The sequence below is a fragment of the Ischnura elegans genome, chromosome 1, assembly GCF_921293095.1.
Source record: "Ischnura elegans chromosome 1, ioIscEleg1.1, whole genome shotgun sequence".
Lineage (NCBI taxonomy): Eukaryota > Metazoa > Arthropoda > Insecta > Odonata > Coenagrionidae > Ischnura > Ischnura elegans.
Window position 1 is genome coordinate 93,332,107 of NC_060246.1, and position 26,476 is coordinate 93,358,582.

General features: G+C 39.3%; 1 protein-coding gene across 1 annotated transcript in view; it reads right to left on the bottom strand.

Annotated features, from left to right (window-relative positions):
* The window catches only part of LOC124166423, a 319,149-nt gene that overhangs the window by 15,661 nt on the left and 277,012 nt on the right, over positions 1 to 26,476 (bottom strand). The window contains exons 2-6 of the mRNA XM_046543958.1: positions 25,556 to 26,297; positions 19,442 to 19,598; positions 8,512 to 9,066; positions 7,142 to 7,334; positions 538 to 1,191 (exon numbers count right to left, since the gene is read on the bottom strand). Coding sequence (XP_046399914.1) covers positions 538 to 1,191; positions 7,142 to 7,334; positions 8,512 to 9,066; positions 19,442 to 19,598; positions 25,556 to 26,233 — 2,237 coding nt within the window. The 5' untranslated portion in view covers positions 26,234 to 26,297. The remainder of the gene's footprint in view (positions 1 to 537; positions 1,192 to 7,141; positions 7,335 to 8,511; positions 9,067 to 19,441; positions 19,599 to 25,555; positions 26,298 to 26,476) is intronic.

The following is a 26,476-nucleotide window of genomic DNA, read 5'->3' on the forward strand; positions in this document are numbered from 1 at the left end:
TTGGATTTCTTCCTCTGAATTTATGGAATAATTTGAAGTGGATAACCAGGGTTTGTAGAAAATTTGTTTTAATGCTTTGAATAAAAATTGCGCAGAAACTGAGTGTTTCGTAGGATAATTGAAGAAGATAAGGGAAATGGTGAAATTAGATGGTCAAGCAGTGAATGTAATAACAAACAATAGCTAATAGGGGACACCACATTCAAAAAGACTTAAAATGATGACGAAGAATTTTGATGATTTCGCCATCATGTACTTACATAAACCAATTAAATGATATGCATAGTTTTACCGTAAATGCTAATTAGAAAATAGAATAATATTTGTATTTCAAAGGGACGTTTCACCAATGGTTTAATTTTTTCATTGACGTGAAACAATGATGTGGTGCTGTTCAGATATTTCTTGAGGTTTATAGAGGAAATATTTTCTTACTTAACGAATTATAGCCATACTCAAAGTGATAGATGATACATTTTATTTTTCGGAATTTTTAACTTTTTCTTAGTATTTACTAGGGAAAAATCTGTCGCTTACCTGTTACCAGCTAGTCGCAATTCTTCCAGCATGGACATCCCCGTGAACGTTGAGGCCGAGACGTGGGCTAGTCTATTTCTGGACAGGTCTATGAACCTCAAGGAATGCATGCCAGAGAAAGCATGATCTTCGATGTTGACCAGCTTGTTGTCGGCCAGATAGAGCCTCCTGACGGACCCGAGATCCGCCAGCAGAGCCCTGGGTAGTCTCCCCAGCTTGTTGTGGGACAACCATAGGATCTGGACCGCCGTCTGCCCTTTGAGAGCGGCTTCCGAGAGCGCCTCTATCCGGTTCCCTCCGAGTTGGAGAGAGACGAGGGAGGCCGGGGGCATGGCTGGTTCCGTGGGCGCGGAGCCCGGGTAGGCCGGGTGGGCGAGGGACGGCCTGTCGTCCGGGACGTGCGATTCGTAGGAGCGGCCGAAGACGTCCCCCAAGTGGGTCAGCCTGTTGCCCGCCAAATTCGCGTGCTGGATCGTTCTGAGCGAGCGGAAGGCGCCGGGTGCCACGGTCGACAGCTTGTTTCGTTGCAGGTGCAGTTCGAGCAGGGATGGCAAGGGGTGGAGGTCGTCTCGGCCCACCGCCTCCAGTCGGTTGCCTTGCAGGCGGAGTTCCTTGAGCGATTTCTCCAGGGACGAGAAGAGGCCGGACTCCAAGCTGGGGAGAAAGGTTATCGCAATTAGTGTGTGTCGCTCTTCACAATATATGTTCGTACTTGAACCCATTTACCGCCATCATCCCGCCTACGGTTCCCTAGTTGCCAGGTACAGCCTCTGCAGTGAAAATATACTCAAACAAGGAGGCTGGAACTTTATCGACGGTGACAGACAGGGTCGTGTTCATGGGTGTAAGAGTTGCAGGAATAGTTGTTCTACGAAGGCTCAGCCATGTAAAATTGGACCAAAGCTAATTGATTAACTCCATTTGACGCCTTATTATAGTGCGTCGTGTAACCTCATCGCGCGAATTATCTCTCAACTAGCCTTGGTGGTGGTATAAATCGCTACCGTTTATATTCGCACACCTAACTGAGTTTGGCGGCGGTCGCGATTCTTAGTTCGGAAGTATGTTAATCAGAGGTGGCGTGGTAGCTCTTTGTCGCGGGATGAACACATAAGGTATCGGAACAAGACAAAGATATCGGAATTTTACAATGCACGGGAAACCTCGGAGGTATCGCCAGTTTATCTCACATTGGTCACGTCATATAGCATGGAAATATTTTATTTTTGAATTATCCTCATTGGATTTTTATAAGTTTTCTGTGAGCAAGTGGCAGTAAAATTACAGAGATGAAAGACGAATGCTGTTTTCTTAGGATTTGCTGTTCTAATGGCTCGTCTTACTGCAGGTAAAATAATGTCGTCTAGGTACCTAAACCTTTTCAATTTACTCATTTGATGAATAACAAAATTTTTGTGGTATTGCTCTGATGTTAAAGCAAGTCGCTTGCAGTTTTGGCATTATTTGTTTCTTCTTTCAAGGCTGAATTCTATTATGAATTTTATTATGATGTTTAATGCGCATGGAAATCATTACGCAACATATCTAAACGTAGAGAACATGGCTTGATCAATGTTATGTTACATATGGGCGACAAAACGTATCAGTTATGTTAGATTTTCAAAATTTTGATGGTAAAGTCTTTTCCCTCATCTTGATATTTGCTGAAGATACTTTAACAGTAGCATTCATTCCACATAAAGAATCGTTTGGGAGATAATTAGCATATATTTTATATAAATATAACTATAATTCCTTCCACTTTTTCTGCATAATATTTCTCTGGGCCGTGATTTATTTCATTATTATTCGTTCTATGTTCAGCCATAGTAAAGACAACAGTAATTCAGTAAGCTAGTTCTATTATTTTTCCTAGAACTTAGGCAATAAGTTCTCTCGGGAGTTCTTAAAAGAGCTCTCCCAGGATTCGGTTAGGGCGGATCCCTAGCTAGAAAGCATAGAGTAGGACGGGATAAAATGGACTGACCTTTTAAGAGTGCAAAAATTAGGGGCCATCTCCTGAAGACATATATATATTATTATTAATCACGGAAATTAGATGTATTATGATGTAAGTTGGAGAATTACATTCCTTGGCATAATCCTAGGGAATCTATCTTCATTATTAAATGAGAAATTATCGCTTAGCGTTAGTAAAAATGTGTCATGCGATGTGTTTCAATAATATGATCACAGGACATATCCTGCTTTTAGAAGATAAAATCCGTCATTATCTGACTGCTAAAGTTTTGTTTAGTAATTGGAAGCATCAGAAAATCTGAGGGCTGTTATATCTTTGGGAGAATTGCTTTTATAGAGTGGAAAAATTTTGAATTTGTCCGCCGTGAATTGGACTCTAGAGAGCAGTTAGAAATTTTAAAAATTATTGAAAATCAGGACAGTACTCTTATCAATGAATATCTTTACCCATCCTTTTCCCCTATTCTGGCGTCCGTTTTAAAATTCATCAAGTAACTAGGTAACAATAATAAGATAAACAGATCATAATTTGCGCCTGAGGATGATGATAATTCATCGAAACCCGGGTTGCGCTCGGTAAAAAAGAAGTGGTATAAGTAATTGTGTAATATCCAAGAAAACTTTTTACAGACTGGATACCTGACCTTACTTATTTTTCCGTCTGACAGTGGACGCTGGCGAGGTGTCTCGGTAGTTAAAGTCAGCTGTGTATAATGAAAGCTAGGTCTTTGAATATACAAGCTCTCTAGTGCAGATTCGGATTTAAAAGCTACAGAATCATTTCGCGAATTATATCTTTGAAGGATGAGTAATTGAGACAATCGTCCATATAACTCTTTGCGAAAAATGGCAATATTTCTATTGTCAGATTTTTGATCCTTGACCCCTCGTTCTAAATGACTATTTATATCACATTTTGATTTGAATTCAATGTTTCAAGTACCTAACTGTGACTTTTCGCTCTCTTTATTCCGAAAATAAAACTTTACAACAGTCTGGGGAATTGTAGATAAATTACGTGAAATATTTGTGAAAAATATGTAAATATTTTAATTCAGTTTTTAAACGTTGTTTATTAATGCGAATTTAACGTTAGTAAATGGTTTATATCCGTGTTTGTAGCTGTTAAGTGACATGCGCTTGCATTCGTGAAGCCCGGAAGAGATTGCCATTTTCAAATGATTCAAAATATCCTTCAGGTATGCAGCGTGCACTTCACTTCATCAAACGTAGTTGCCTAATTTTACGGGTGATTTAAGTGATTTGCTAGTTCGCTATCCGTAAGTACGTGGATTTCTGTGTATTCCATGTACTTCCATCCACCTTTATCGGTGATTTGTGATTATCTAATGAACCCAGGGGTTGAAATTTACCATTACGCCTTGCATGCTACGTTCCTGCGATGCTCAATTCTTCCCTTTAAGCAAGAAGTGGCTATTACGCCCCGCAGTAGCGAATTAAACTCGTCTTAAAAGCTAACTTCCGCCTTAATTCCATCCTCTTTCTGACATCTATTTTTAATGGACGGAGAAAAATTCAGAGGCTGAGCACTGATAAAAAAAAACAAAAATTTCCGACCCCCTTTTTTTTCGAGGTAACAAATCCCTATTTATTATGCCACCTTGCACCGTTATACCTTTGCCCTCCGACTAGTTTGAGCAGTTAGACGGGAGAGAGATCGCGGGTAAATTTTCCTCTTATTATATGGATCCCGGCTCGTTGAAATCGTGCGTCATTTTCGTGCTAGGAAGTTGAGGCAACCACCCGGCTGGCTCCGCCTCCTCTCACCCCCTTCTTTCTCGTTTTCCCGAACCCTCGCGACCCTACCTTCCTCCGCATGCTTAACATCCTTAACTCTCAAACCTTACGGTCTCCATAATGCTCCCCCCCTACCCCTTTCCTTCCCTGCATCCCGTCTCCCCCCTCCTCCATCTCTCTCTCTCTCCCTCCCCTCCCCCCTCGTATGCTTCCATTCGAGTTTAATGAGCTTCCGAAGTTCCCTCCCAGACACACCCCCCCCTAATTCTCTTCCAGCTTCCTCCTGCTCCTCCTCCCACCGTGCTCTCCAAACCAACATCCCTATCTCCCCTCCCACCTCCCTCCCATCACCCGAATAAATAAAAAGAACGGAGAGTGGAAAGGTTAAAAAAAATGCCGAGGAAGATGAAGGATGCAGTGGAAACAAGGGTGTAGTTACGCGCGCGAGGTTAGGAGGGTGAGAGGAGGTAGGATGGTGTGCAGAGAATGAAGCAGTCTGGGTGTGGTGGGGGCTCATTTGAAGTGGTATGTGTTCACGGGAGGAGCCGATACTGCGCTGGGGGAAGGGTGATGGCACGGGGTTAAAGTTGGCGTTTTTGGGGTGAGAGGTGAATACCTGGGGGTATGAAGGGGAGGAGAAGGTGTATATAGTAGGGTCGGCGATTCAAGAGAAATGGTCGGCAAGCGTTGGAGAGAGAGATGGAGAAAAAGAAGAGAATGAGAGATAGGGAGAGATTCTTGGATACCGGCGGCGGCGTGAGGTTAAAAGGGAAGAAGGGCCTTGATGCGAGTTTTGGGAAGAACATTGCTTATGTGGCAGTAGCAGTTGTAGCATAACTATCTGGGAAGGCGAGGGAATGAAGTAAGGTTTGAGAGAAGGGGAGAGAGAAAAAAAGTTTTTTTCTTCTTTTTTTTATTATTATTCGTTCCGTGATTTCTTTTCCTCCCTTCATCGCGTCGGATTTTTTTCATGCCCTCACCACCTCTCTTCTTTTGTTTTTTCCTCAAGCACTACAGAAGTTCTCTCTCCTCGTGTATTTTTTCTTTCTCCGGTCGTTGTACGGGAAACATTTCGTGCTTTTTTCCCCCGTAAAAAGGGTAGTTGCTCGAGAGAGAGAGAGAGAGGGAGGAGAGGAAGGAATGGGTGTGGGTAGCTACGTATATGACAGGATTAGGAGGGGGTGTGGGAGAGAGTTGGGAACGCGTGTTGAGGAATCGATAAATGGCCCGAGAGGTAGGAGCGCATTATTTTCTTGATTTAACGTTATTTTTATTTTTTTTTAGTTTTAATCCGACGCCGTGCTTCTCTTTTGAGTTTTTTTTCGAATCAGGAGGAGGAGGAGGAGTTAACTGGTCCGAGGTGAGACGTGACTGGGCAAAGCGAGATGAGGCTGCTGGGCTCTTGAAGACATTGGGCAGTCGTAGCGTGATGTGCTGTGAATTATAGGAGGGCGTGGAGAGATCCCCATAGCGTGAGGCGCGTAGTTTGCTCAAGTTTTTTATTTTTTTCTCTCTTTTATTCTTCGCCTTCACGTTGTTTTTATTTCCTGGAGCCACCGATTCGTATATGTGCCCTCTTATTACCGGTCTTACACATTTTTTTGCGCTGACTTGGCGCGAATATTCTTAAAAAACAGTCATAAGTGGGTGCGCACCAGTCGTGTCGTATATTGCTGGCTTATGAGACTTGATTACTGAGGGTTATCTAATGATACGCCTTCGTAATTTTTTCCACTTCACGAGATAGATGAGTGTGCAAATCTTTTGGAGTGGGTATTGCATTTTCTCGTCACGGTGAAAGAAGAGCGAAATAGTAATATTTTTTAAATGGTAATACGGTAAACCTTTTGATAAACTTTTGGCAGCTCAATTCCTTTTCCGATTTTCGTACCATGAACAGTTGGACATGTTTAGTGAATATTTTTAAATGAAGGACGTAAAGGCAATGGGAGAGAGCTGCCATCCTGCGCATTTTAAATTGACTGTTTAAATAAATTATATTAATGAAGTTTATTTTGCTTCCCCATTCAAATTCTATTATTTAAATGAATTTACTAAGGACCACTGAATTATCAATATTGTTAACGCTTTAGGATAAGTTAACTTATAACTAATATATTTGAGAATATATTAAGTTCTAGTATTCTACTTTTTGCTTACTAAAAGTTTTATTTACTTTTTCTTATATCCCTTATCATTTTCCTATCCATTTAATATTTTTCCGCATTTGATTGTTGCATTCACAATAACTTTTCTAGATTATCTTTGGATATTCAAAGTGCATGGATCTGTATCCATCAGTTTTGTGATTAGATGAATTAGTTTTATTTTGCAGAATCATGAAGAAAAGCTATTTATTAGTTGAGCACAAATTTCCTCACGATTTTATTAGAACCAAAATAACTCCTTACTCATAATATTTACGCACGTACTTATTAACGAAAGTTTTGAAGAAATTGAGAGTATTTTATTTTTTGGTAGTTTTTAATGAATCTTCTTATTTTGAATGATATGTACATTTTATCTTCATGAAAATGTTTCATATTTTTATAGACTGTCTACTTATAAAATATTTTAAATATTTACAAATGATATTTTATATTATGATACAATTCTTGCCCGACGAATTATTTATGTGAGCTCTTATAGGGTTTTCCGCCGGTTTAAATAGTTGTATAATGCCAAAATGTTTACTTACGGATACTTATTCATTCACCAGACGAATATTGAATTTAAACGTTGGTGATATACAACTATTTGAACCGGTGAAAATCCCGAGAAGACTTGCCTTCTCACACAGATTGTATTTCCCCTAGAATGCTTGCATTAACCTAGTCATAGGTACAAGTAACTCGCTTTCACTTGCCTTGTTATGCGGTTTCCATCCAAGCTGAGGGAGGATAGGTACCTACTCCTCTGGAAAAGCCCCCTTGGCAACCCCTCAATGAGGTTTTCTCCGAGTCTAAGGGTGTTAAGTCGAGGAAGCGGAAGTAGTGAGGCCTCGTCCACGCGCCGTATTGCATTGCGCTCCAAATCCAGAACGCTTAGCTCTGCGCATCCTGCAAGCAAGAGACAGTGATATCTGTGGTTACGTAAGCTTAAACAAATTTAAAGGAGACACGCTGAACAAGCACGTTGTATTCCAAGAGGTGATGAATAAGCGTAAAAAGTAAATAGAGATAAGATTATTGAAGTTTGAAACCATGCTTCAAAATTATATTTTAGAATTAGAATCAGATAAATGATTTGAATTTGATGATTAATTTATTTAATATTATCGCTAGTACGTATGATATTTAACTTTTGGTTTAGGAAGAAGTCAAGACTGTAGTTCGTACTTACGTGGAATAAGAGTTTGCTCATAACCTTCCATAATTTATTTGCACATTCGCAGCTTAAGAAAGAGTTTCGTTACCACCCTGCCTCTTGGATTAGATTTTGGTTGGCGAGATTTTATTGAGGTATGTTAGCAATTTATTTCAGAACATGAGGTTTGTTATTTAAAGAAATTGGTGGGTTAAACTAGCAATTTCACACTTAATTAAAAGGGAGATTAGAACAAAGGAATGCTTATTATTGGCCACCTTATTGCCTCGTTATGACTTTGTCGTAAAAGGATACCAGTGTGTGGTATCTTTCCTTAGTATGCTTTTCAAAGACCTCCCTCACATGCAGCAGATATCTGGCACCTTGGACCTTATCAACAATTTGTGGGGCTTGAAAATAGTCCAACATTATAGCGATCAATAGTAAATCGGTGCCTTAAACGGGAGTTTGAATACTGAGCATACAACCGATTCGCTAAGGAATGCCTTAATCAGATGGTCTCATCTTTGTATTGTTCCTGACGATGGCAGAACCATCGTAGTCTCAATATTTAAAGTGATATGGGAGATATAAAGTAATAATATAGCTATAATCATAAATACCTTCCACCAAGTGACGCCTGAAATTATGAATCTCATGCACTGAACTTTTAAGGCCACAACCTTGTAGAATTCCATTTTCAGTTGAGACAAATAACAAAATTTGCTTTCTACAAGTACTTAAACTTTAATCGCCGACTACTTTTGATACCTTAAATCAATTCGCTAGTCTTGAAAATGATCTGTGTATTGAACTAATCGAGGTTAAATTTTGGAAAGCAAAGTTCGTTATTTTTCCTAAATTATTAATTTTATACTAAAATTTCTTTTCATTAGGTAAATATCAACTTAAAATGTAGCTTTGTTCTACCTTCAAAGGTGTCCCCGGGGATTTCGAGGACGTTGTTATCCGGTAGGAGCAGCTCCCTCAACTCCGGCAGACCCGAGAACACCCCGGCGATCCCGTGCAAGTGGTTCCCGCTGAAATCCACCGTCTTTATCCTGAGGTTGTTCCTGAACGTGCCCGGCTCCAGGGAGGACACTCGGTTGAAGCTCAGGTCGATCGTCTCCAGGTCCATGAGCCCTTCGAAGGCGTCCCGGTGGACGATGCTGACCGTGTTGTGCGTCAGGGAGAGCGTGCGGAGCGATGGGAGAGCGCCGAAGGCCTTGGCGTTCAGCACCTCGAAGTCGTTGGAGCCGAGGTCGAGGTTGAGGAGGGAGGGGAGGCGAGGGGGCTCCTCGGACATGGAGGTGTGCTGCTGGTTGAGGGTCTCTTCGTCCGCGTCCTCCTTGCTGGGCATGCCGCCGATGGCGTTCCAGGCGAGGTGCAGCGATCGCAGGTGCTGCAGGCGGCGGAGGGCAGACAGCGGGAAGGCGTCGAGGCGATTCTCCGAAAGGTCGAGCTCAGCCAAGGATCCCTCAAGTCCTGTTTCCCCATTGGAAAGCCGGGGGAAGGGTAAAGAGAAGAGGTCGGTGAGTGATTATGCATGATTTGTTCTTCTGATGTTCATGCATGATTCTTATTTTTCATTTTCATGAAAAATAATGCTTTTACACAATTATACGCTTGGTTATTTTCCGACCCAGGTTCCGACACTTTATTTTTCATGATAATGAACATTAATAACGGAAGAAAACGCGAAATAATAATGCTTTAATTCAATTCCGTACTTGTTTACTTTTCTGGCCCAGATTTAGATAGTTTAACTTGTCATTTGTCAAGGACATTTATACAATATAATGGTAAGCTTAATTGTCAAATTCCTAAAGGTCAATCTTTACTGGTATAAATTCTTAGCATCGATTAGTTAAGCGTTTCATCTTAACTTTATTTGGGAAAAATGCGTTACCTTGCTTGCAAAAACACTTTCTTGAAAATTGATGATGATGCGAATGATGAAATATCTTTTTTAACAATGTTTCAGTAGCCGTGGGTACTGAAAAAAACTAGCTTTTTGCCTGTATATTGGGAAATATTTTAAATTTACACGAGTTCTAGGAAGGCTCATTCACCTCAAATCCTGTTTTGTTAATCTTTCATGTTTATGTTGCGTTATTAAGTTCATCATAAACCTTATTTTTGACCGACTGGGTTGAAAATTGGTTTCATAATTCTATTTCTCTATTTTCAAGTACAAAGAACTTTTTCACCCGTTCCATTTTATCAGAATACCTATAGGGAAGGCCAGTTAGGAGTTTATATATGACTGTTATATGCTTTAGAGTAAATATTATACTGTGCTCAGAAAGGCAGAGGCAAAATTGTCTCTCAAATAACTTACATTTTATTCTTATATTTACGCTTTACAGAATACTTATTTATAGGAAATGAGTTTTTTCAAATAAAAAATTAATTTCACGCAGGTGAAGATAATTGCTTAGGTAGGAGAAAAAATGACGTTTGCTCCTGCCAATAATTGTCGTGCTAATATTTTTCCTTTAAAATCTCTTTACCATTTTGGCTACTTCCTACTTGCTAAAATAACCGCATCTCTTTATCTATACATCGCTGCTTAAGAATGTATTTGATAATAATTATTATTATTATTATTTTTTTTCCTTTTCTTGACCTTATTTAATATATAATATGGTATTTCCTGGAGTATAGGTCATTTATACAAAAGTTAGCAGCCAACGATTCGATTTATTTACTTAAATCATCTTCAGGGCTATGTTAGAAAAAGTGTGAAACAATATAAAATACAGAGAATAAGACGATACACAATATTTATACATAAAGAAGGAACAATTGGGTTTTTTTATATAATACAATATAATTTAAAGAAATATGTATATATAAACATATGTATAAGAACAGAATGGAATATACAAAAATTTTGACATACCTCTAAACTTTGAACATATTTATTTATGTTTTGTTTCTAAGGTATTGCCACAATGTATTTGATTACAAGAGCGTTTTTGTCTTCTGCTTTTTACCTCCCATATATTTCCCGTAGTGTTATTATTATTATTGTCATCGTCGCAAAAAATACTGTATCAAATAATTGTAATGCACCAAATATAAAGAAAATTCTCCGGTTCTCATTCCAAACCTCACCCCCGCTACCTTTCTCTCCTTCCAGCTCTTTAGATTTCTCTTTCTCATCCGGCCAATTTCACCCGGCCCCGTGTTATCATCCTAAATCCAGCCCTCCCTAAGCTCCCGCCCGCCCCGTCCTCTGGAACAGAGCCAGGAATTACAGGCACAATTACACCGGGAGTTAGGTGTCCCCAAATCGCCGTATCCCGCGTGAGAATTAGTGCACAAAAGCCATCAATGATGTCATTTTGCCGGCGGCATCGACACCCGTGACTCTCGCTGACGGAAGCGGTGGCCCTCTTAAGTAGATTGGCCCTGGTCAGGGGCTGGCGGGCCGGGCGACGGGATGGTTAGTGCTGTGCTGTGCTGGGTGGATGGGTCAGTAGGGAAGACATTTCGAACCTTGCGAGGTAATGGTGGGCAGTTCCACTAAATTATATTCAAGAGACATGATTTATATTTTTGGAATTTTCCTTCACCACGTATTGTGAGATGGAATGAGATCTTATTTTTCCCTAAATTATTTTGCTTCCCCTAATCAATGGTTTTTTTTACTTAATTTTGAAAATTTTCTTTTAAACCTGACAGGTACTCGGCCTCTATGCTTTCAATCTCCCCTTGTGAGAAATTCCCATCCCCCAGCGGTAGGTAAGGTTTCTAGGTATATTTGGATATATTTGTAAGATACTTAATTGCAATGTATCCCATTTTATTGCTTTTTTATATTTATTTTTGAAAATTCACTTTATGATATATCAAATACTCCGTATCTATGCTGTGAATCTTTCTTCATGAGAAATTTCCATCTCCCGTTAATACTATTTTAAATATTTCTCCCGTTTAAGCTGGATAGTTTTCCAATATTTTGTTTCCGCTTTTCATATTTCGTTCAAACAAACTCAACTTGTAAAATATTCGTTTAGGCACGTTCAAATTTATTGCTGCGTTTAGTTTTTACTTCCATAAGTATGATAGGGGATACTCAGCTATTCTTCATTCAAAATACGCTATCAATTCATTTATCGTACGTGAGATCCGGACCACAACAAAATTTCTTTCAGAGGGGGAATAAAGTTGAAATCTTTCAAATAAAATCTGAAAAAAACTTCTGATAGATACGCATTTTAAATGCTAGTGTTAGTCGCTTCCCATTAATGGATAGAGTTTACGCCGAAAACTTTTTGCTTTGAAGAAAATGTGATGCTCTACTAATGTAGGAATGCCATAACGTCATACATGAGTTCCGAAATGATGCGATCTATTAGTCAACCATTTGTGAGTTTATGTTTTTCATTTCATTTGCATGAGTTTGCATTTCCTAAAATAATTATTAGCACTCCATTCGACCTTTCTATAGCCCTGAAGTAAGTCAAACCTGCGAATGAAGATATAAGGTATTGCTCGACCTTCTAATGCACTTGGAATCCTAGAATTTCAGCATTAATCTCAGGGTTTTGAGAATTAGAATCAATTACATAAAATTGCTTTGGAGACTTCTTTCCTTTTCAAGGATTAGGGATGAATTATATAGACGTCTTCTGCAAGGCTTCATAGACTCTACAAAGTTAGAACGCACCGACACATTAATTGGATGACAAAGAAACTGAAAAAATTGAAAGATTAATACCTTAAAATAACAGTTTTAATGGGTGAGTCAAATAACTCAGTCGTAACTATTTATAGCTTTTATGATGGAGGAATTTGTGAAAACAGGAATTAGATTTACTCCTGTAATTATTATTTTATCAATAGAACAACAGCTTTAGCCTGCCGAAGGCAAATTTGAAGTAAGATTTGCCTTAGAAGTCCCGCAGTAATGCTTCGTTCCAATGCCGTTTTTTTTATTACTAAAATAAATCGCGGAATCATGTAACATATAACGTAATAATGGAATGAAAATCGATTTGCCTTTATACTTACATTACAACATGTTAATTCGATAAACTTTTGTGCTAACATTTACGAAAAAGCACAAATTTCTTATCTCTGAACTATCTTTGCAGGACATAATGTGAAACTAAAACTACTGTAAGCATGATATATGCGCATTCAAACCTGCCATGATATACTGTTTAGGGAATATGGAATTTTTTCAATCGAATTTGCAAAAGCGGAATTCTTATTGCTGGAAAAAATTTAAATTATCATTCAATCACATCGAATCACATTTAGAGATAAACCGAGTATTTTTCATTTGGATATCACATTTGACGATGCTTAAAAATTTAAAACTATAATATCTTATCGCTTAAAAACTATAAATAATATTTACGTCCGTAACCCTTATGGCATGAGTAAACTTGAAAATTAAGTCATTCTAGCTCCTAGCCTGGTGCAAATCTTCTGTACAGCTCTTCCATAAGGTTCCTCAAAACCATTGAGTTTATAATATATTAACTAAATATTGTCATCGTTCATAGTTTTTAATTGAAGTTGTAGGCTATTTTAATACAGTTCGGAGTGCAGTTATCATAGCCAAAGGCTTCTGTAATGGTTTCTATGAGAGGAGCCGCAGCGCCGCACGTCGGAAAATATTACAACAGAAGTTTCAAGTCGTTTATATCTTCTAAAAGTCCATTTATGAGTCGCCACTGTATTTTATTTTTGAAATAGCCAGAAAGATGTAACCAGATTATAAAATAAAAGTTTTGGCCATTTCAAATGGGTATTATTTAAGAATGGTCAATGGAAAATTTTTAAACACTTAAATATAAATAAAAATAGGGATGGAATTAAATGATCTTCTTACACGCTATCTATCTTAAGAAAAATACGTTATTTATGAATAAAAAAATTTCCTTAATTTAAAAATTAGTCATTAAAAATGGCATTACGAAAATTTGGTGGTGAAATAGAAGGAGTAAAATGTTTCAAAGCACTTTTTTTGGAAAATATGCAAAAAAATGAAGGCGCATAAAACTCTAAAAAAATTGGACTCGATGTATTTGGTTTGAGGCGGTTATGTACCCATACAGAAATTTTAGTCAGAGCCTGAAAACCTTAGGGACAAGCGTTTGTTGAGTTGAGGTGGAATGATCCCTATATTTCAAATACTTTTATAATATTAAGGGCCTGATGGAATAATTATTCCCTTCAACGAGAGCAGTGCATATGGTCAATTATGAATCATAAATAAAATGATAAACTTGCATTTTATCTGGTACACAAAATCAAATTTTCATGAAACTTTAGCCAGTAACATGTTGCCTTGAGGATTATGTCATTTTCTAGCTCGTTGATAAATTTCTTTGGCTCTATTTATGATGTGGGAATATTTCGTTTGCCTTCAAATCTCTGAATCTGTTTTCAGGGGTTTTATGAAAATAGTAGTCTATAATTTTTAATATTTACCACCAATGGTGATTTTAATTGGATCCCTATCATTGCTACGCTATCCGATCTTAACTATTTGCTCTTTTTGTCTTTTACGATTTCTCGGACACCTGTGCCATTTAACATCTCGTCTGATTTGATTTTTCCGTGGATTTTTTGTCTACTTTCAAAATGTGAGGTACCAGATTCGCAAGCCAATTATTGCGTCTCCTCCTATGTTAGCATGGGAGCAGTCGCGTAGCCAGGATTTTGAAATGGTGGGGAGGGGGGTTTACCGGAGATTTTGAGGTCCTTCCGGGGTGTATGGAAAACACCCTAGGGCAAAAGGGATGCGGGGGTGCTCCCCCGAAAATTTTGGGATTTTTGATGTTGAAAAGGTGATTTGTAGGACTCCAAAACTGTAATTTTGTGCGAGTGTTTTTTAAAATGAAGTATATAATTTGGATGAAGTAAAAGCTTTAAAGGCTTAAGGGAGGGATTGTAACCCGGAAACCTCCCCGTGCATGGGAGAGGCAGTAGTTTTTTTTTTAATCGTCATCTGCGAGAACTTAATTACCTCCTAAAGAGATTCCACCACTTCACGTCTCGTATTTAGCTCGCTCATAGTCCATTGTGCTCACTCATCATTCCACCGTGTCTTTAAAGTGCCTCACGCACACACGAGTGTGACCTCGCATTCGCAAACAAACACGTACACGTAAATCTGTGCCCACCCTGCTCTACTCGATGACCTCCTCCTCCCGGCGTCAAGTGGACCGAAATGCGTCGGTGAGGTCGGCGCGCCTTGATGGGCGGAATTGGCAAATGCTGCTGCTTTGCTCAACCTGTTTTCCACTCTCGGAGATTAATTACGAACCGCTGATTCAAGAGCTGGGACAGTCATTACTTAGGGATAAAAAGAGAAGCGGAAGAAGGGAAATAGAGGGAGTTGAGGGGACGTAGAATTCCGTGAAATACTGTTCCGTAGTTTCCGTAGAGGAGGATATAAAAAAAATTAATCTGCATCCGGGACGCTTCTCGCTTGCCGTCAAAAGGATGAATAGGTTAGTTATAATTCCGCATCCCTATAGAACTCAAAACAGTTTTGAATTCATCTTTTTTGTGCTTTCTGTTTCAAGTTCCTACTGAACAACTTAGCCGGCTAAGCATCTATGCATTGTTGCCCATGATTTTACACTAGAAATCGTAATGAAATTCATTTTGTGTGAGCTTTTGGCGTGTAAAACGATGAGTTTGCTGACAACAAAGGAGCCCTGCAGAGGAGCTTTCCCCTTAATCCAAGCGCCCGCTCTTAATGCGTAACCTATACCAACTTTCATGCATACAAGTCGATTTTCTGTTGAAATATCCTTAATTTCAAACTTAATGTGTGATGATGGCTCTCATATTCGTCGTAACATTTTTGTTATGTTATGCAAGTATTCATGGTAAATTAATTCTGAAATGGACTTTGGCTCTTAAAGTTCATTAATAAAATTCGTTAATTCCCTGCAAATTGCATTTTTCTATTTTTAGTCTTTCATTCAATTTTGTCGGTTTCATTAAGAAACATGAGATTGCGAACGTTATCATTGAGCTGAAGGATGCATCCTTGAACTTACTTGCGAGTAATGTATTCGTTAATGTGTGTTTGCCACTCAGCCAAGCACTCCTTTGTTCTCATCATGCTGCACGTACGAGTCTCAAAGCATCGAGGCTTTATCACGAGGAGCGATGCAGCATATTAATTCGTTACTCCACTCTCATCCATTGATGAGTTGAGGCCATTGATGGCTTTGAAAGGTTTATGGCCCACCTGTTACGGGTAAAGACGTATTATTTGATTTGTTGCGTCATTTGTGCAAAAAGTCCAGTCATCTAGCAGATTGCACGAATCAAATTCCAACACCGGGTAACATTATAAAATTTAGGTGTTGCTTATAGATATTTCCAAAAACTGGACTTGATTTTACCTGCTACTTATTCTTCTAATCAATTTAAGGTAACATAATTCTTTGCATCGATGGACTTACAGAAAAATCAAAGGTGCGTCGAGGTCTTTTTGACGCGAAAGATGAACAGTTGTAGAGAAGACTCCATGTTAAATGGCATTTGGCGTTTATCTTGGAGACAGATAACATGTGTTGTAATATAAGAGTTGGTGCTTTCCTGGTGAACGATATGGATGAATGCTTCGCGGGATTCTCACTAGGTGAGCTGTTCTATCAGAGCCGATGTTTCAATGGTTCTAGCGGATACTGGGACCGGTTGGCAAATTAAGCTATTGAGATATGGCTGGCAGAAAAAAACTTCAACCGCGACACGGGATATTCAATCAGCCATGCATGGTAACCAGTGCTTAAGATCTTATAAATATTTCTCGAGTTTCTAGCCGAGTGAGAATTCTTTGGTCTAACGTTTCGACGGAACACTCTTCCATCGTCCTCAGAGAATTAATGTGCTGCAGGTCTGCCTTCCTGCGCTTATATAGCCGTTCAAACCGGGGGGAATTGTTGTCGCCTTCTGTCCGTTATCTTTTTGATTAACGGTTTCCATTCCGTGCTTATCGTGTACCCAGAATCGCGATTTACTTTATTCTTCTCCAGCCGGATCTCAATGGCTTCTTTAAGGAGACGATCCCAAAACAAAGGTGCCTTAGAGATCACTCGAGCCTCATCGAAAGATATTATATGATCTTCCGTTAGGCTGTGTTCAGCGAGGGCCGATTTCTCCGGATGGAACAGTCTTATACACCTCTTGTGCTCTTTAAGTCGTGTCTCTATCGTGCGCCCAGTCTCTCCGATGTACACTTTCCCACACTGACATGGGATACGGTAAACTCCAGGTGTTCTGAGTCCCAAGTTGTCCTTCACACGCACTAAATCCCCACGCAGTTTTTGCGGTGGTTTGTGTATAGTTTCAATATTCCGTTTTGCTAGAATCCTCGATATTTTCCCGGCCACAGTTGAGACATAAGGCAGACAAGCTCTTGCTATGGGTTTCTTATCTCTGGAAGGCATATCTGGAACGAGGAAGCTTTCAACGCGGTTATTCTTGTGCTCTGTGTTAGGTCTTAACAGGGCGCGCGAAATCTCTTTCTTCGTATACCCATTTCGGAGGAATGTTTCCCGTAGGTGATCTAATTCTAGCAAAATATCGAGGATTCTAAAATATTCCCGGTTTAAACGGCTATATAAGCGCAGGAAGGCAGACCTGCAGCACATTAATTCTCTGAGGACGACGGAAGAGTGTTCCGTCGAAACGTTAGACCAAAAAATTCTCAATCGGCTAGAAACCCGATAAATATTTATAAGAAATATTCGCCGAGAAAAAACGAGATCATATAGTGCTTAAGATTGTTGAGACGCTAAGGAAAAATGACCGCGACGAGATCGACAACGGCCAATCAGAAACTACGCTTCCCATGACCGTAAGATACGTAAACGCGGACAAGTCTTGTCCCAGCACTCAACACCCTGAGGGCGATGAAGTTAGCCATTGAATCGTCGGCTCTGATAGGACAGCTCACTTGGTGTGAATCCCATGAAGCATTCACCAGCATATCGTATACTGTGTCTTGGTATGAATAAAATGTGTCAGTCGGTGTGGTCAGAATATGTAAGGCCCCTTGCACACACACCGATTTTGGACTCGGCCGATATTTTACCGGCGAAGCGACGCTTGCACACACGCCGGATTTTTACCGGTCAAACGATAAGTTGCTATGTTTTTGAGCCGGCGCCGGCGATCCACAGTGACAATGGCCGGCAGCTAACCGGCATTTTACCGGTGCCGGCGCGTGATCGGCGTGTGTGCAAGCTCCAATGCTCTCCCATGTTCACTATTGGAATGTGGACGGCCGATATTTTACCGGCCGCCCAAAATCGGTGTTTATGCAAGGGGCCTAAGGCAGTCGATGATTACCTGTAACGTTCCCTTCCCTTCGGTAGGAGCCTACGTCCACAACGAATCTCTTATTCTTCTTAATTTATGCTATGTTGTCGATGAAGTGATGTATTTTGAGATTATTCACGAAATTGTGAAACTTAGTCTCCTTTCATATTGATATGTTTTTTATATTTACTTCTTATTTGGCTAATTCTAAGCTATTAGTTTCTATAGATAATTTCATCTCTTTCTAATTTTTTTATTGCTCTGTGACTGCTAATCTCTATTTATCTAGCCAAGGCTACTCCTGGCGTGTGAATTTTTTTGTGCTTTACCTGCTGGACATTTCTTGACAATAGTTGAGTCAATGTGTCTGGCTTCCCTTTGCGCGTTCTTCTAACGTCTTAACTGCTAACTTCTTTTTCCATCTTTCTTTTCTTATTGCTAATAGGATGGCAATTACTCTTTTAGGGCTTCTCTTATTTAGGGTTTCCGCAATTATGTTATCGCAAACACGTCTCGTTTACGACTTTCTCCATGGGTGTATAGGCAAGTTTTTAACCCAATTACAGAAATCTCTTTCATCAGATTTTAAAAATCGCATTGACTTAAAGCCTAAATTTATAAACGGCATACTGGTTTTCAGCTGGTTTTATGAGTGTTATTTCATTGATTCTACAGGATTCCTTGTAAATAAAATAATATTTTAAGTTTGTACATTTTTTGGAAATTAAATTTTGCGGTTGTGTGGTCTAGGTCATGAAATTTTGAATGATTAAAAAAAATAAAATTGCAAATTTCGTATTATAAACTTTTGCGGAAAAAATTGACTGTTAAGAAATATGTGAGAACCAAGAAATGAAGTTAATTTTCAACAAATATTCTCCTGTTCAATGAGGAGAAGTTTCATGGGTGCTTTTGAGTTAATTATTTCTTTATCAGTAATTTTTCGGATGTGGGATTTTCACCCGGCATTAAATTTACCTTAGAAGCTAGGATTTAAATGAAGAACATAGAATTCGTTAGATTTGTTTTTAAAAAATAGATGTGAATTTTATTAGGGAATTACCATAGAAAAGTCAGCGTCATACTCTCATTTAATCACATGACGAGAATTAAAATATTCCCCCCAGGAGGAGATTTTCGTATTTGAAATATAAATTATAGTTAGCGGGCACACATTTTCCTTTATGTGTTGGTTTAGTCGGCGTATCTGGATACGAGGTAAAAGTGTTGGCCATTTCATATGGGTATTATTTGAGAATGGTTAATGGAAAATTTTTAAACAATTAAATATAAATAAAACTAGGAATGTAATTAAATGATCTTTATACACGCTAGGTATCTTAAGAAAAATACGTTACTTGTAAATAAAGAAATTTCCCTTCTTTAAAATTAACCATTAAAAAATGGCATTGTGACAATTTGGAGGTGAAATAGAAGGAATAAAATGATTCAATGCACTTTTTGTTGGAAAATATGCAAAAAAAATAAAATGCGCATAAAACTCTAAAAAATTGTGTATTTGGTTTGAGGTGGTTGTATACCCATAGCTTACCTGATAGTGCTGCCTCATGCACTCTGGCTATTCTGTTGGCTTTGAGGGTGATTCTTGTTAACCGCAGCCCTCTCGGGAATGCGTTGGGTGGTAGCTCAGATACGAGGTTACCCTCGAGGTCCAGGGCTCTGAGGCGATGAAGTCCGGTCAGCGCTCCCTGAAATAAAGTTGGTTGCCATGCAATGAAGACTATGCTTTGTTCTTTCTCAAATTCATGATTTTTGCCTTTTTATAACGTTTTTCTAAAGCCGCTTTGTCGTCATGCATAACGAAAAACGTTGGGCTCATGTGCCACTGTAGCACACAATTTATACTTAACATCTTCACATAATGAAACGACGGAATAATGATCTACAGAAAATTAAATTTTAATTTATGTTAAATAGGAATTAAATGTTATGGTGCAATATGCACCAAAAGTTTTTCGTTTTATATGAAGCGATTTATTTTGAGACTCTGTCAGGCCCAGAGAAAAATTCCATCAATTCTATTTAGTTAGTTAGAAAAAGGCTATTTTTATAAGAATTTATTTTTATATTATATTATTATTTTTTGATCCTAGTTCTCACAGATTTATTAATAATGAAAGAGAATTTGTTTCTTCCACAAGTTTATAAAAATTTCTATTTTATTACCGGTTTCGGCTATTTCATTATTAATATAGTGTCCTTCCACCACGTACGTGCTTCAAGTTTCGATTTAAACTCATAGATATATTTAAAATCAAGGTTTCGTCTAAATATTGCTGTTAATTAGTTTAAATGAACTTTTTTATTGCACTGGATATCAAATACTTGTCGCCTTTTCTTGTCCACCGTAGTATTTTTGTGTGGGTACACGAACTGCAAAAGACGGTCGCATGAGTTGGACCTCACTTTCCTCTGCCTTTTTTTTTCTAACTTTACTTTCCTGATTTCATTTCTTAGTTGCATTTAGATTAATAATTAATTGCTAAAGATATTTCGTGATTTACATACGTCGGTCCTTTCTTCTTCACGTAGGAGCAAACGACAAGCATGATACCATTGATGAAGTACTTAATTATTTTTATTTCATCACCGAGAGACGTTATTGTAGAGAAAAGAATGATCATCGAAAAATTTTTGTTCAAACTTGATTTCACTGTGAAAACAATGTGGAGTGCACCTAAGACAACATGGAGGTGAAAAAAAACGGCGACCTTGCAGTGGAAGCGATGAAGCTGTAAAAAAAAAACGGCTTTCAGATCTTAGAAATTGTTAATCATCGAGAAAACTTAGGTTAATTTGCACTTCCAGTTAAATTTCGCATTATTAGCTCGGAATAACAGAACGTTTTCTAAAATCACCTAGCTAAAATTTCATCCTTATATTTTGTCAGCAACGTAATTTAACGCACACTCCCTTTCTTTAAAATCTGTGATTTTCGCGTTAAGGTTTTGTTTACCTTTTTACTTGAGTCCACATAATACTCTCATTTGCCATTTTTTCCACCATGATAATCAGTTATATGTTTTAAATTATACGCGTATATATCGTATAATTAATTTAATTTATATCACTAGTCTAATGCCATGCTTATAATCGTAGAAGCAAAAATGAGATATTTCATCGGGTAGCAATTATATTCTTGTTTGCAATTATTGCTTCGCTGTGGCTTCAATTGGCATCGAATTTGTCATAATTCATAATTTGAGCGTCATTTTTGTCTTTCTTGCGTGAAGATTGTCATTAAAAGTATAACGAAATGTCAATTATGTCATATTTATAATTGAATCCAGTGCATCCCTTCCAACCCTAGGATCGAGGCTACGTGACGTGACGATGAGTTTGCCTGAGGCAGCTTAAAATCGGTGGTAAGCTTCAATGCCCGAGTACCAATTTACTATGGTCGTTGTGTCGTCGATGTAAATGAGAATGAGACGCAAGGAACGACATGGAAGAATGTTCTACAGCGGGCGACGTACATTATTCATTTGATTCTCAGAAGCGGGAGAATAGATCGTGGAGGATAGATCTTGGAGGTGGATGTTGAAGATACTGCCTCTTGATGCGAATTGCATTGATGGAGCATTGGCCTAGCAACTTCAGCGATTTCTGAGAAAAGGCGACTGCTTTTTCGAAGAAATAAATGCAGGTAATGTGTAACCCTTTTCTCCGCTAAGTGTGAGAAAAAAATAGGGACCCTTTTTTAACCTCTTTCGTCCGAATATAAGATTTCGAAAAATCTTCGCCGGGAGAGAATAGGGCATACGATGTAAGAGTTTAATATTATTAAAATGAACAAAAAGGAGGAGAAGCAGTTCGGCTAAGAGTTATCTATGATTCTAGGGAGAAAAAATCTTCTTTAATCTTCTTATATCTAATCGAGCACGGGAAGTATAGAAGCATGTGTGTGATATCAGGATCCTCTTCAAACTGAAATAGCTTTTTAAGTTCTAACATTTTCAGAACAGATCGTCTTTTCTCTGCTGAATTTCTTAAGCATTTTTTCTGAGGTTGAGAAGCTGAGATCTCTCAGTGGAAAGCGTGGTGCATCTTAACTAAAGTTATGGAGCATATGAGATGTAATACATTCCATTACTGGTGAAAGTTTATGAAAAATTGGGAAAAGGAGTGGAACTCATAATTTATAATAGATTACATCTCTTGTTATTGGAGCCAGTTGTATTGGCATGGAGAAATTAGGAATCTCATCTGCGAAAACGAATATTCCTGACGTAGGTAGGTAATGACAAATATTTCGGGCCATTGGATCGGAAATGAGGCTCTTCCAAATTTATGATGATTACCGGGACGGATATTGCATGGCGGAAAAATTGAAACAATAATAAAGGAACATGGCGTCTCATAGATGCCAGTGAAGAAAGGGCGAAGAAAAAAAAAGCGTAGCTACAAAATTGAGCCGGCTCGACTTGACGGCTGGAAAATGCTGCCGTGGGTGGAAATATCACGTAGGAGAAGCAAAGAGGGCAATAATTTTGAGGAGACAAGAAAAGAGGAGAGAAAATCCAAATTATTTTTTGAGCAGCACGCGTGTATCACCTGCGAGAGCTAAGCAGAAGCGACCGCGCTCTAAGAGACGGAGGGACGAATTTCGGTACGCTTGTGTGAGCACTCGACGATTTATCTTGCGGCGTAATGCCTGGACGAGCGCTTCTCCAAGCCACCCGCTGCTGTTTCCCTCTCCTCCTGCACCCAACTCAACTCTCCGACTCTACCTCCTCTCTCATATGTTCCAGGTTTTTTTATATCACCTTCCCGCTATTATTTCTTCGTTTCGCTCTGCTCTGCATGTTTTTTTTATATCCTGCCGTCCTAATTTAAGGATCGTCTTTTTTCCACCAGAGTTCTTTTAATTCTCTTCTTTTCTCGTCTCTGACCTACAAGTTTCTTTCCTTTCCGTGTGCACCCGAGCCTTAAATACCTTTTTGATGTATTCCTTGCAGTAAATGGCAATTTAACGCTAAAGATTTGGGTTCAAATTTTATTTCAGGATTATTTTTTTGGGATATTACAATATTTTACTTACTCAGTATATAATACCATATTGCATAAGGTAGTTTTTTTCTTTGTTCTTTTTCATTGAATTGTAATTTTCCATGCATCAAAGTGCCTTAAATGTTTGATGACTCGGGCATATTTTGTTTGTTAATGGACGATGAAACTTTTCAGAATATGATGCAAATACTATACACAGCAGTAGGTCACCCTGTACTTCACATCTAATATGGAATACCGAGTATCGAAAAGTCAAATAGAATACTCCTTTGCGAACCTCATGAATGTTTTTTTTTGAGGTTAGAGGTTTCCCCTAATCGCAAATAGGAATGTGATTGATTGATAGATAATTCTGTACTTGCATTTGTACACTATTTCTTTGTTTTCATTTATTATATTTTTCTGTCAATCTTTGTGAATGATATATTACGCTCTTCTTCTATTTTCGCTAATCCAACCGTTCAAGTTTACCGTCCTTTGTCTTCCTTTAAATAGTTTTCTCACAATTGTCTTTTCTATATAATACTGTAGACTGAAATTTCATCCGTTAATATTCATATCCAAGGTCACTTCCGTTATGGAGCTTGGAATTGATATTTGCTTCGCTGGAGTCGTAACAAACCTTTATATTCGATTGTTTCCTGTTCATGCATTGCTGTTATCGAATCAAGTATTATCATATCAGAGGGACAAATTTGGAGAAAGCTTATGTCGGAAGCCGTTCTGCGGAAGGTATACTTTTTTCTTTCCTTCCACTTCCTGTCCCGGATTCCACGGGTAAAATCCAATCATTTTAGGTACGTTTTTTTCCCTCTTCTCCTAAATGTGGCTGTCATCAAGGAGATTGCCATTTTTTTTACCTTTCTCTCCTTCGAGAAGGGTGACAGGGTTTATTTTTTTATTTCAAGGCTATGTGGAGCGCCAGGCAGTTCCTATGTGCACGTGAAAAATTGTGAGGAAGGAATGAAGGAAGAATTAGGGAAGTAGAGAGGTGGAGATGGTGCTGCGAGATGAAATATTAAAATTCTGTCCGAAAGTTAAATAAGAGCTTTTCTTGTATTTTTTTTTCACATTCTATCGTTTTCAATCCTGCCCTCCCGGCTTCCATTCTATTTAAAACCTTGATGCCTAATACCTTCATAAATTATCGTTTCACAGAAATTTATCTTTTATGTTATATTCTTCGCTAAACCTACTCATGCTTAGCATAGTTATTTTGCTTTTTATTAATGCAGGGATGCTCATTGTTTCATGTGGAATTTAATGTATCATATTCGTAAGAGCAAATTTAAAATATGAGCGCAGTAAATTAATTCCCAGATTTATTATATTTCTTTCATGAATTTAAAAATATTTTCTTTTTTCTTTTTAACTTTCTTCATAGAAGAGTAGCCAATTTCAAATTAATTTCCTCCATGCTCGTTTCGACCAAAGTTAGTTTGTGAACTGGTAGTTCATTCGTGTAGAGTTTTAAAATGCATTATAATTTTTTTTAATTATTCATTCCAACCGTATTTAGTATTTCAACATGATATTTTTCCACAGAGAAAAAAAGCACTCGCCTTGAGCGGGTTCGAATCTCGGCCAAGGCGAATGAGTTTTTCCTCAGTGGAATTTTTGCACAGTTGTAAAGTAGTCAGTTATTATCACAAATCCTTAAAGTTGATTTATCAAAAAAAAGTGTTTTTTTTTAGTTAGGTACGTCTTTTTGATCTTAAATGGGCGATGTATTGCAGTTAGCAATCTTCACGGCCCCCTTCTTGTGTGCGAGTTTTCCTGCAGTGGGTTTTTTCCATAAAGGACGAAAGTCAATATCCTTAGGTTTTTCCCACGTTTGCTCACATCTTTTCACACTTGGTAAATGGTAACTTTGTTAACGTATAATTTTGTTTGCTGATTGAAAATAGTACGTATATGTCTTTTTTGCTATAATTGGGTGTATGTAATTCCAAGAGCAAGTTGACAATGTATTTAACTGCAAAATTTTAATGTATGGCGAGGGGATGGATGGAAGATGGGACTTTATAGTCCCAAGCTCGCCTAATAAAGTCGATTTATTATTATTATTATTGTCTTAATCCTTTTTTCTTCAGTTTTCACATGTTTTATTGTAAAGAGCACGGGTTTTCACCAAGGCAACTCTTTACTGTTCTATTACGTTGAGAAATTTTCTTGTGATATGGCAGGTTGCAATTATTACAGCCTTTAGCAATTTGATGAATGTATTTGGATGAAGGTTGAGTATTTTGAAACTATTTTGCATATGTTTTGGGATGATACCGGTAGCAGAGATGACGATTGGATCTATAAAAACCTGTTCCATATTCCATATGCTTTTTATTTCTATTGCCAGTGCTTGGTACTCATTTATCTTTCCCGATATTGTCTTTTCGATGTTATACGACAGTGGTACAGCAATATCAGCTATGTAACAAGTTCTATATTTCTTGTCAATCAACATTATGTCTGATCTATTATTGACTACAGTTTTATCTGTTAGGATCGAAAAATCGTAGTAAAGTTTAAATGAACTTTTTTGAAGCACTGTCTCGGGGTGGTATTCATAGTATTATTATTATATTTAGAGTATGGTCCGTCGTGCTGTCTCGATCTCTTTTCCCCCCTGCGTACCCACCTGTGGGATGGTGGTGAGCCTTCCGCCGACGATGGAGAGCGACTCGAGCGCTGGCCGCAGCGCCACCAGCGAGTCGGGGTCGAGCCTCATGAGCGCCGACTGGGAGACGGTGAGGGATCGGACGGGGGGCGCCATGCCGGGAGGCGGGAAGGCGGACGCCGGCAGTGCCGTGATGCCCGCGTCCAAGTCGTAGAGGGAGAGGGAGCGGACGACGGGCACGGCCGACGGCGGCAGCGCGGGCGGCGACACGAGCGAGAGCACGGCGCGCAGGGCGGACGTGTCCGACACGCCGGGGCACTCCAAGAGGATGCCTCCGCTACCGCCCCCGGGCCCCCCGCCGTCCGCCTCGTCCAGACCCGGGTCCGACATGCCGCCATCCCCGCCCGCCAGGTTGTAGCAGGGACAGAGGGAGTTGAGGGAGGGCGGGGGACAGCGGTCGCTCCCATCCCGAGGGTACGAATGCGAGAGGGAGGGGAGTTCGGGTTGGCGGGACTGGGTCGCGTTGGACGGGTGGACCGCGAGGCTGCGGGTCAGGGGGGCGGCGACGGGCGGGGGGGCCCCTGCTCCCTCTTCCCCCCTCCTCGCTTCCGTCGCGCCGCAGGATGTGGCCGCCAGGAGGAGGAGGAGGAGGGTGGAGGCGAGAGGAGGGGTGGGGATTGGGGACCCAGCCGGAGTCATCTCACCGCCATCTCTGGGGACACTTTTGGCCCAAGGTGCGACGCACGCGCACTTTCTCACGCTCCTGAGGAAGAGAAGAAGAAGAATGGGGGACTCGTTAGTGGGGTGTTGGCGAAATAGATTGCGGGTCGAATACAGGGGGGATGATTGAGGGTTGTGGGGAAGGCCATCATTGATTACCTCACTGATAGATACAAGCATCTTTGTATTTGTTCCATTTTTACACAATACAACAGTTTGTGG